Source organism: Stegastes partitus, unplaced genomic scaffold (genome assembly GCF_000690725.1).
Source record: "Stegastes partitus isolate 25-593 unplaced genomic scaffold, Stegastes_partitus-1.0.2 Scaffold27, whole genome shotgun sequence".
Classification (NCBI taxonomy): domain Eukaryota; kingdom Metazoa; phylum Chordata; class Actinopteri; family Pomacentridae; genus Stegastes; species Stegastes partitus.
Window position 1 is genome coordinate 53,433 of NW_007577758.1, and position 12,516 is coordinate 65,948.

A 12,516-nucleotide genomic window follows, 5' to 3' on the forward strand; every position below is an offset into this window, starting at 1 on the left:
CATCATCATCATCATCAGCGAGTTCAGCACCTTGGCTTCGTCCTCCTGTGAAGCGATGAAGATCAGCTGGTTGACGTTTACCAGGTCCGAAGCCGTAACCACGGTAACCATGCGGTTCTCCAGCCGACCGACCAGGTTCCCCACATCGAGCAACTCCCGCAGCTTGGCCTCCTATTGGACGACACGCAGACGAATATGTCACGGAAATAAAGTTTACATCCGGTGAGAAATATGATGCTGGGACAAACTACGGCAGCTGCAGGTGAAGGTGAGAAACCTGCTGCACCTGGAGGCAGGTGATGGTCCGTCAGAGGGACGGGACCGGGTCAGGATGAGGGAAATAACTTAAACTACGAAACATCCTGTGAAAAATCAAGTGGTTCAACATAAAAACCTTAAACAACAGTTTTTTATCGGGCCAAATTTGAACTTCATCTTTTGTGTTGCTCACAACAGTTTTATTTTGTCATAATTGTCCTGAAAATCTTCAATTATCAGCATTTATCTTTAATCTAATTTTAATTATGTTTATTAAACTTTAAAATAACTCTGACTGGCACTAACGTATGCTGCCGAAAGTGAAGGTCAGTGGGTTTTAAATTAGTCTTAATTCACTGGTTGATCAGTTTTATTAAATGGGCCTTTTCATCAACACGGAAGCTAAACTACTTCACTATTCCTCTCCTTTATTCTTGTTATAGATTCTTCCAGAACAATTTTCACCACATAACTCGTCCCACAGCTTTGAGGAAACCCATTAATTGTTGAATTATATATCAGAACGTGCAGCACAATCAGGAATGAAGTGACGTATCTTTGGGGAGCGATTCGTCATACGGTTTTACTGAAATTTGTAAAAAGCTGCGTCAGATATCCCCATTGAAACAAATGGGAAGTCGGCCGAACAGCGGCCAGAATCAGCCGTCCTTGGAACCCTGCAGCTGTTAGATTTTACAGAAGAAGCTTTGTTCAAAGTTTAAACATTCACGAGGCGTTGACTGTCATTTGTTTAAATCTGTTTTGGTATCTTTTATGATTTTTACGCAGTTTAAGTTTTATGAAGTATTTTAAAAAAATCTGAATTTTCAAAAAGTAGTGCAGTTAAACTCGTCTTCTTCTCACAATTTCTACATTACATCAACATTATATATATATAAATGTCAGTGTTTCTGTCCTCTTTCACTCAGTGTGAGTCTCATTTCTGTAAGATTTGTGTTTTGTTTTTTTGTAAATCACCCAAAACTTCCATTGACTCTCATTAAATCTGAGCTCTAAAATGTCTAAAATCTCTCCAACCTGCCACCAAATCTGTATAAAACACAGTACGGACATGAAAACACGTCAGCATGTTCAAAACAAGATTGTGCTTCACACAGCGAAAGAATTTTTTAATACGACTTTTTGACATGCGAGTATTTGTGTGAGAGGATAAATCCTCGTGTCTTATTCCTCGAGCTGATTCTAGCAGCAAAAACCAACAGGACGAAGCTGCGCTCTGACTTTTCTAGTCAGTGGATGAAATTCCAACACATTTTAAATCAGTTTCCAGATCTGAAAACACATGAAATCCTTAAAATATTTAACAAAACTCAGCTTTGTTGAAATCTGAGAATGTGCAGCATCACAGATATCAGATTTTTCATGATTCTAACTGCTAACAGGAGACGTCTCTGAGTTCTCTCCTTCTTGTTCTGGTCCCACAGAGCTGCAGGACTTTATTCTGCAGAGAAACACGAACCACAGCGAGGAAAAATGAGGCAGCACTCGTCCTGATTCAAAATCATTCAAAGAAGCCAGTCAGGTGAACAGTGGAGTTAATTCTGCTGCCAACCCAACAAAACATCTCACTCTTTGTTATTTACCTTTTCAGGCAAAGCAAAGCCGAGGCCTCCACAGAGGTGGGAAGATAAAACAACGACAGCCTCAACGCATTACCGCGATGGGAGATAAATAGAAATCAAAACTCATCGCTGCAGAATAAAGCACGGATACAAATGACAGAGTAGGTGTAGAGAACTTCATGTAGAGGGATGATAAAGGCTGTAACGCAAACAGAAAATCACACTGGATGAATAAAACATCAGCGGGTCGACGGGCGCTACCTTTGGTGTTTTGGTGCTGCGGCCCGTCCTGACGTCCTTCACCAGGGTCAGGTCCAGCAGCTCCGTGTCCTGATAGAAACACACAGAATCAGCCGTTATCTGCAGCTAAAGGCCTCCTCCTGCCTCCTGTGGAGGATTTAAACCCACCTGCAGAGAAACAGAGAGTGGAAATCAATGACCACAGCTGCCTCCTGAGCTGCTTATATTTATAGAGCGTTTGCATTCGCGGTCCTCGGTGTGTTTACGGCACGAACACGTCACTACACGGCCAGAAAACTAGCATCATGCTACGTCACTTTAACTTATTTGGCTTTCCGTGCAGTTCCTCTTCTAACGAATACTCGTCTGGCTGCACCTCGGTATCAAAAACCTTCGTGCATTTCTTTACACCAATCACAGTTAACCTTTCCAGAGCTAAATGAAGGATGTGTCTTTACCACAAAATAATGAAGACTGGGGTTGTTTTGGTGCAACATTTGAAGACATTAACAAATTAACCCAACAAGGCTGCTGTACTGCACAATCTATATCATCTGTAGAACTCTAAATCTGCAGGTTGTTTCCAGACGGTTGTGTCTCGTAGTGAAGTCGACTTTGAAAACTGGAACATGCAGCAAATGCAGAAAATGAGAAGAAAGCGGCTAAAATAAGCAACCAGAGGATCAAACCTGAAGTCAGACTAAGAGATCAGTCCATTTACCGTCACACAAGAGCTGCAAATTTGAATAGTTTTCCTATATATATATATATATACTGCGTGTGACGTCGTCGTGTCCTCTTCTGCGCATGCGGGACACTTTTGGCTCGTATGAAGTTCACACAGCAGATCACATACAAGTCGCATTGAACTGGAAACGTGAAGGAAGTCACAAAGAAATCCTCATTGAGCATCAAGTCCTGCAGTGTGAACGTAGCCAATCTGTGGGATTGTTCAGTCAGATAATACGCCGTCATCCTGATTGGTGACATTAAATGTCATGTCGGAGTCAGAATCCAAGGCTGTCGCTATGTTAAGGCTGTTTTTATGGGTTCTGTTGGTTTTTCCTAAAAACCTGTCAGATAGCAGGTTTAGGATTGTTAAGGGTCGATTATCGAGTCACGACTGTACATTCCTGTGCAACTGAACTGTTTTCACAATTACGTTTTGAGGATTTTCCACCAGATTGTTCAGATCTAAGTCTAATTTACAAATCACATCTCTGCTGCTTATTTTACTGCTTTATTGTTACACCTTTTCAGCCAACCAGTCATATATCAGATGTCACAGTTGTATTTTCACCCAAACTCTGATATTTTCCTAAATCTGACCAAGACTAAGAATGACGTCCCAATGCGAGGTCTCCTGTTGCTGATTCCTGCCTCCTTTGTTGAAACCTTTCCTGCTTCGTCTTACTTCTCAGGGAGAGAATCTGCTGGAGAATGTGGGTGTTTTTTTGCATAGAAATGTAATTTTTGGGGGAGCCAGGGTTGGATGTGTATGCAAACACAAAGACGGATTTTAAAATGTATGTGCAGAGAGAAGGATGAGTCCGACCCTCTGGAGGCAGCCTCATTTCTCTCTGATGAGCCGGAAACACTGAAGTCTCCAGAGAAACTTATCAGAATATCTAACAGCAGAACCTCCCCACGTCTCCACCCGGCAACGAACTCAGTCAAAGAATGTCAAATCAAAGGTTAGAACAAGAAAATTATTTTTTTTTTCAATAAGAAGAAGCTTCTTATCTTCTGACATAATCAGCTTGTAATGTGAAAAAACATCTTCTAACATGACTCTGAGCAGTTATACCTTCTATGTCGTGGTGATAATAAGCTGCTGCACTCCTCTAAATAAATGGTTCAGTCACTGAATTAGGAGGTAAATGGATCAAACTGCCACTTAGGAAAATATGTAAAACAAAAACTAGATGCATGAACAAACCCCAAACATGCTTCAATCCTGGTTGATAAACATCCTGTCAAACCTCAATAACAGATGAATTTAGCTCCAAACATCTCATTAGAAACCAATCAGAGCCTCCCAGCTGACTCCAGAACCAACTGGTTCTTCATCTACAATGACTTTAATGAAGCCTGCAGAGTTCTACCTTCACACTGTGGATGTTTTCATTGGAGTCCACAGAGGAGGGTCCAGATTTATCACCTTAATGGACTTCTTCCATCATTTCTGAGCCTCAAAACTTCATCAGTCCAGCAGACAGACACATGACATTTAGGAGGAAGAACACATCTGAGTTCTGGTAGAACCTGACACCAGATCAGTTCTACATCCATCCAGGTGTCTCAGTCTGAACACTGGATCTGGTTTCTGTTCAGCAGGATTACATTTAGTCCATTTTCATGTCGTTCTGACACATTTTTAGTGAATTCTGACACATTTTAAAGCCATTGTGGACAATTCATGAGTCAGTCTGAACTCATGTTGGATTATTTTGGAGATGGTCTTGAATTATTCTTGGCTTAGAATCATTTTTGACAATTTCTAAGTAACTGTGGACACATTTTGAGCCTTTCCACACATTTTAAAGCCATTTTTGTGAAAGTTTTGGACATTTTTTGAGTCAGTGTGAACTAGATTTGTTCAGTTTGACAACATACTGAACAATTTTGACATATTTCACACATTTTCTGAGTCATTCTGAGCAAAGTTTGAGTATTTTTTGGAAAGATCATTTTGATCGTTCACCAGAGAAAACCTTAAGAAGTGCATTCTGGGTAAACTTTCCATGCTCCTCTCAGCATGTGTGATGGTGGTTGGTCAGAACAGGGTCAAGACGATGGAAGGACCATTTTTACCTCCAGACTGTACCATCTCATTTAATCCTGTTCTAACCCTGAAGGTGTGGTGCATGTGTCTGTGTTGGTCCACCTTGCTCTGTTCGGTCCAGTAGAGGTAAAATCCATGTGGATCCACACGAAGAGTGACCGGTGACACCGTGGACAGATCCTGCAGAGAAAGACGAGAAGAGTCGGTCACACGGAGAAAAACTGTTTTCAAACAGCGAAAGTTTTCTGTACGGTGAACTCAGGAATCCCCCGGCGTCATAGAAACGTCTCCTCATCGTCTCAGAGCTTCACCGTTCATCATCAGGATCAGGAGATTATGCAAACCAGCGTGTGAGGGCAGAAAACGACCATGAGTCAGAGTTTCATCTCCCCGCTCAGAACAGAGTCAACTTTAAAATCACAGAATGCAGCTCTTCTCTGGTTTTAACCCAACGTGATGGTTCAGCTCTTCTCTGGTTTGGATTTTATACAACTAAAGAGCCTCAGATCAACATATTCTCAAGTCTTTCAGCTCGTATTGATATTTATTATTAACTCTGGTATTGTTGTTGGTTTTAAGCATCCAATTTATTTCCTTTTTTCAAATGCAGTTTTATTCGTCTGTCATTCTGATCATCACTCAGACTCCAAAACCTGTCTGCTAATTTAAAAAACGTGGACTGTTTTTTTTTTTTTTAATGCCAAATTTACATTATTTATTTGTCAGAAATTGTAAAAACAGAAAGAAATATCCGTTTTTAAACTTTCCAACTAGACTAATCATCTGCGATGTTCTACTCTGTCACAAAAATTAACCAAATCTGAGTTTAAAATCTGAGAAATTCTGTTAAAATTACTTTTTGCCAAGAATTTCTACCAAGAATTTGTAAAACACTAAAAATTCTGCACTATTTGGCTCAAGTTATTAATGACTGACCAGTTCTGGGACTCTCAGCTGAAGTGCAGGCAGGATTTACTCGGATGGAAAATCAAAATAAAAACAGTAAAACATCTACAGTACGTGGAGTCACCAGTGATGGTAGCACCTGTGGATGCTTGGAAAAATGTTGGGTGGGTTGTTTCTGTTTCTCTCTCTCTTTTTTTTTTTTTTAAAAAAAACCAAAACCAAAAAATCTACTTATTTGTTTTTAGGATTTGTGTCATTCCGAGAGGAGACATCTCTGAGTTCTCCCTCCTTCTAGTCATGGTTGTTTCCAAGAGCTGCAGGACTTTATGTTGCAGAGAAAAACGAGACAAGAGCAAATAAACCAACCACAACCTGCTTCAAACCCCTCAAAAATAAAATATCGTTGCTCCAAACCCCCCGTAGACTCTGCTTTTGGTCCCGAGCAGCAGATGAACGTTACGCTTCCTGACACTTTGTGCCATCGTGTGCAGCAGCTACAGGGCTGGCCACTGTTGGCATCTGGTGGCGTCCAGTTAACTGATTCACCGAGACAAGACTGGAAGCGTCGGATATAAAAAGCATCCTAAAAATGAAAAAGGACGAAGGCTGCGAGGTGCAGGAGGATGTGGAGGAAGAGTTCTCCCGTCGTGGGAGTTAGATAACAGCTCATTCGGCTAAATATACCAAAAAGAAAAATTTGTTTTCCATCAGCAACGCAGGCGGCAGATTATTAATATTCGTTATTTATTTCTCGTTTCTTGTGCTGTGGGACTTTGTGGGTGAACTTTTCTCCTCACCAGCACCTGGATCTCTTCTCCTGGACTATTTAAAGTGTTGCTCACCCACATTACAGAGTATTAATAACCTGTTAGATGTAAAACCTCACTCCAGTCGACGGCTAAAACTGGAAACGCTGGTTTAGTTCACACACATTCCAGCCAAAAGACCCATTTACATACGATTACAGCTGTAAATCATACAAATAAGCACATAACCAACACAGTGCCTCACATTTTACACTCATTTTACTCTGAAAAAACACGAAAATGGTGCAATTATCAGGTGAAAGCCTCCAGATTTGTGGTCCAGTGTTTAAAGATCCAAACACCACCTTCTGCAGCTGCTGCTCTAATCTGAGGTGGAGCTCCGGTTCCTAAAGTGATTCTGCATGGCAGCCATGACGGCGGCCGACGTCTTCACGCCTGCAGGCAAATTAAAGTCAAAATGAGCGACGATAAGAGGCGAGAATCAGACACTTCAAAGATCCAGCGATTTCGTGAAATTCTGTTAAAATTGCAATTAGCAGCGTGAAGCGTGCGAAGCTGCGAGTGTTTAAATAGTTTTATCTGAAGTCAGGGGTTGGATTTAAGAGACGCTGCTGGAAACTGAACCGCTGAACTTCTGTCCGGAGTCACATCGAGTTTGTTTCTACAGATGGTTTTAAAAACAGCCAAAGATTTGCAAAAAGCAGGACAGAAAAATACACCAAGCCAAATCGATAAATATGAAATTGTAAAGAGAAAAAAAATAGACAAACAGGTCAACAACTTGTAAAATGAAATAAATATTCGGACCACTTAGCGCAGCTAAACCCCACCGAGAACACAGACGGCATGAGATTTATCCAAAGGAAGATTGAGAAAATGATTTACAGCAGCTGTTCTGAGGATTTAAGATTCCTGGAGGTGGAGGAGAAGTTCTGATCAGCGCCCAGGTACCGTGCAGGGCTTCTTAAACTAATAAAGCATCATCAAAATCCATTTCAAGCTGCTGTGATGTCCGTGTCTTTGGCAGCAGTTAGGATTCTTATGGGTGGGAATGAAATGACGTCCACATTTCAGCTGGCTCAAAATAAAATAGATTTTAGAAGCTGTGAAGAATCAGAATTGCAATCAAAATAATTCATGATTTATGTGAATTTGGGCAAATTAGGTCAAATATCGCCCAAAAAGTTGAAAGTTCAAATCTGAAAATTATACTATGCAGTTTTTGTGTTACTTTACACCCCAGCATGTGACATTTATACACAGTAATAATAATTTTAAAAAACATCCATATTTAAATAACTGAACAGGACATCGTTAGCTCATTCTAAATGGCTCAAAGTTTCCGACGACCTTAAACTCCCTTTGTGGTCATTGATTATTTGAAGTTACATATTTAGACGTTTATTTCCATTAAACTAGTCCCCGCCTGTCCTGCACGATGTCGCTTCCTCTATAGTGAGCAAATCTATGACGCCTCGAGCACACCGGCTCACCAAGTTGTAACATCGGACTGATTTAGTCAAACAAACCAGTCGCTCATTCTGATCATTTGTACCTATCAGTCAATTTAAAAATAAAAAACTGCGAAAAGTTCTGCTGTTCCTTAATGTTGTTCAGAAACCTTGCTGTGAGGGAAAAACCTGTTTTCTCTACACGATGTCAGTAAACACATCGTAGACCAGCTGTAGTACCTGGTTGTTCCACCAGGTGGAGCCTCTTACTGTTTAACACAGCACTGCCCGTTTATTGTCAAACCCTCAGTCCAGGATGGAGTTAAGACTGTATCCAGGATGTTCCAATAGGTGGGCTTCAAGATGGCTTCTGTGAGTTTGGGTGTGAAAACTAGCCGATGTACTGAACCGGCACCATCTACACGGCCTGTATTTAGATGTATTTGGGAAATAAAGTATTGAAGGAAGGAATATTAAAATGTCCCTCAACACAAAATGTCCATCAGCAGGCGGCACAAAGACGTCCATGAGCCGCTAATTAACAATCAAACCAACACGTTGCCTTCTTTGGCTGACCGGGCTGATAATCTGAGACGCATGACCGACGCTCGGCCCATGAGCCGGACCGATCGGCCGACCAGGACTTTTAACGGACAAAAGTTATTCCTGGAATCAATTTCAGGGAATTTCGTTATGACAAAAACCGGGACTATGACATTATTCTATGACAATACACGGGCTGTTTTACTATAGCAGGGATCTCCAACTCCGATCCTTGTGAGCTCCTGTCCTGCAGGTTTTAGACGTTACTGCAGCACACCTGACTCACATTCATGGATCTCCAACAGCTTGTTGTCAAGTTCTACACAAGTCTGTTAATGATCCATTAATGTGAGTCCGGTGTGTTGCATTAACGTCTAAAACCTGCAGGACAGGAGCTCACAAGGACCGGAGCTGGTGATCTCTGTGCTATAGGTTATATAGGAAATGATTCAGGACGTTGATATTTTATAATTATAAACGGGAAATTCTATGAAGCGGTGTGACATGAAGTGGGCAGCACTGGACTGTAGAAACCAGAGTTCATGATGGCAGCAGAGAGCATCATGGGAGTTTAGCAGCAATGGGACCATGACAGAGACTCTGAGGAGGTTCATGACCTCCAACCAGAGCTTTTCTTCAACAGAGCTGTCATTGGAGCCTGAATTATGTGTTTGGTGAATAATTAAATATTTGTATTGATAATACTGCTGAAAATTGAGCTCTGCCTTGACAACACCTGCGTGACCGACTGAAGTTGCACCAAAACCAATCAGTTAAACACCTCCATCAGATCAGGACATCCCTATGTTTCACTAATAAGCCAAATTCTGTATTTACATACAAAAACAAATGCATTTAAAAAAAACTTTCTGAACAATTTTTAATGATAATAATCTCTCTCAAATCTCAGAATTTCTACAGAATCATTCTCTGTTTTGTCAGGATCAGTTGGTCACTGGATGTGCTGTGCTGTTCTGTGTTCTCCCTTGAACACCTTGTTGCAGCATCAGGACCAGACTGAGCTGCTGTTTCTCGGTACTCTGAAGCTGCACGAAGTTCTGCACGTTCTCCTGCATGTTTTTTGGAAAAGGTCAAACTGTCTGAGCGGCTCACCTTAACACGCTCACAGGAGTAAAAAACTACTGGAAGAAGAAGAAGAAGAAGCTCGACCACATCTCTGGTTGTCACCCGTCGCCATGGCAACCGGTTCTATTTTTCCACAGCTCAGCTCTGGAAATTCAAACATGAAGACACACACAGAGCTGGAGGCCAGCAGAACGCCGGATTAGTTCTTCCCCTCCACAAAGTGTGATTCATGCCGTTTGTTCGGCTCATTGATTTACACACAAACGTCCACATCTGATCTGTTTAGGTGGTTGGTAACCATGCCAGTTACCATAGCAACCGGACAGCACGTTTCCCATTGTCAGAGCTCTGTACTTCAGCATACCAACACACACACACACATACACACACACACAGGGACACACAACTCTACCCACAGTGATGGAGCGAGGCGCGCACACACCGATGGGTTGGACACCAACAGGTGGCAACACGCACAAGCCGAGTCTTCACTGGCGTCGCATCCACAGGTTCTGGCTGCCAAAGCTCCATCAGCGAACCAATAGTAAACACATCTGACAACATGGCACGTTTCCCTCCTTCCCGCTCAGGTTCCAACTCAACACTTTAGCGCCTGACGCGCAGTTCCTACCTCGTCCCATTTGATGAAGTTGCTGCCGTTCCTCAGCGTCTGGGAGACGGAGGGCGGCTGGAGTTTGAGAGCGTGGACCCCCGGCTGAGCGCTCGCCATGGCTTCGGATGCTCAGACGCTGCGACGCTGCATCTCACTCAGTCCAAACTCCTCAGAAGTGGCGAGCAGCAGCATCCTCTGGTCCTCCCGTCCGCTGTCCGCACTTTGTTGTCTTGTTATTCCTCCCTCCCTCCCTCTCGCCTCTGTTGGTGCTGCATCTCGCGGAGAGACAGACCGAAGCAGATGCCTCCGTGGGAGACGGGATGCGCGAGTGTATGTGCGTGTGTGTGCGTGTGTGTGTGTGCGCGCGCACTGCCTCCACAAATTGACTCATTGGCGACATGCGCACAACGGCGGCTTCCCACAGATGGGGGAGGGATAAGAGAGGCAGAGGAGAGAAAGAAAGCGGAGAGTGGGTGAGATGGAGAGAAGAAGAAGAAGAGGAGGAGGAGAGCTGGTGGGAGAGGAGGGAGAGAGGAGTGGGCGAACCAAACAGAACCGGGACCGCGGTCAAACCGGGCCGCTGCTCTGAGTCACAAGTATGTGGACGGCGAACACACACACACATGTGCGTCCTTTAATCTGCTGCAGCCTCAAATCCTCTGGAGGCTTTACAGGAGAGTTTGAAAGCAGGCAGGCAGCGGGATGAACATTAGCGAGGTTTGGCACAAGGTTTGGGATCATGTTCCAGCCGCGTAAACATCATGTGAAGTGACTCTGCTGCAGTTTAGACCTGCAGACAGCAAATATCAGCAGATATCAGCAGCACAGACGGACCTGTCCATGGGTTCCTCCATTAAACATCAACGTTTGGTCAGAAAATGTCAATTAGCGTTTACAAAAGTCCAAATATATTCAGCTTCCAGCCACAGAGGAGGAAAGAAACCAGAAATTATTCACATTTAAGGAGCTGCAATCACAAGATTTTGCCTTTTTCTTTAAAATCAAATAGATTAATCATAAATATCAGCGTTTCCCAAATTGCAAGATGACAAATGTTTTGTCCACAATCGAGAATATTCAGTTTGCTGTCGCTAAGGAGGAAAGAAACCAGAAAATATTCACATTTAAGAAGCTGCAATAGGAAATTTTTCTTTTCAAATGACCTATCGGTTGTTTTCTTAATTTAAAAATGCAATGTTTGGTTTATATAAAGTCAAGAAAATTGTAAAAAATGTCAGTCAGCATTTTCCAAAGTCCAAGATGAGAAATATCTTCAGCTTCCAGTCACAGAGGAGGAAAGAAACCAGCAAATATTCACGTTTAAGAAACTCCAATAAGAAGATTTTTCTTTTCTTCTCTTAAAAAAAAACAAAAAACAAGCTCAAAATAATTCATTAAAAATGTCTGTTTCCCAAATCACAAGATGACAAATGCCCAGAATATGTAGCTTCTAGTCACAGAGGATGAAAGAAACCAGAAAAGATTCACCTTTAAGAAGCAGCATGCAGAGAACCTCGACACGTTTTCTTAAAGATTACTGAAATCATCTGAAAACTGTTTGCGATTAAAGCAATAGTTGGCAATTACTCAACTGATTGATGAGAAGTTTGATTTATTAAATGTCAGAAAATGGGGATTTTCTGAAGCCGGAGATGACAAACGTCTTGTTTTGTTCAAAGATGTTCAGTTTACTGTCACAGAGGAAAGAAACCAGAAAATGTTCACATTTGAGAATCTTCAATCAAACATTTTCTCTTAAAACAATTACTTAAACTGATTTATCGATGTTTAAAACAGCTTGTTATTAATGTAATAGTCTGCAGTTACCCAACCGATTGATTAGTTTTGTCTGTATAATGTCACAAAATGGTGAAACGTGTCGATGTGTGTTTGAAAAAGTCCAGGATGCACAACCAGAAGATAAAAGCCTGAGAAATTAGACTTTAATTTTTTTAAATAATTACTCAACCTGATCACTTCATCATCAAAATAGCTGGCAATTAATTGAACAGTTAACACCTAATCAGTAAAATGTTGCAGCTCTGATGTGAGTTAATGTGGTGATCTGTGAAGCATCACACAGTGATAAAAAAACGTTTGTTAAAAGCTCCAGTTGACGACTGATCGTGTTCAACGCTAAAAGATATTCAGCCGACAACTGTAGAAAACAGAGAAAACAGTTCTGACTCTACTGAGGCTGCAACCAGCGAACAACTGGTGGAAAGATGGACGGAATAAAAATGGATTAATGACTCAACTGTGGCCAACAGCTACAGTCATCCTC

The 12,516-nt window shown here is 41.9% G+C and overlaps 1 protein-coding gene across 1 annotated transcript in view; it reads right to left on the bottom strand.

Moving 5' to 3' along the window:
- LOC103369141 (1-phosphatidylinositol 4,5-bisphosphate phosphodiesterase beta-1) overlaps positions 1–10,349 on the bottom strand; it is a 41,985-nt gene extending 31,636 nt beyond the window's left edge. Inside the window, exons 1-4 of the mRNA XM_008297785.1 lie at positions 10,251–10,349; positions 4,969–5,046; positions 2,103–2,171; positions 31–171 (exon numbers count right to left, since the gene is read on the bottom strand). Coding sequence (XP_008296007.1) covers positions 31–171; positions 2,103–2,171; positions 4,969–5,046; positions 10,251–10,349 — 387 coding nt within the window. The remainder of the gene's footprint in view (positions 1–30; positions 172–2,102; positions 2,172–4,968; positions 5,047–10,250) is intronic.
- Positions 10,350–12,516: the final 2,167 nt, after the last annotated feature.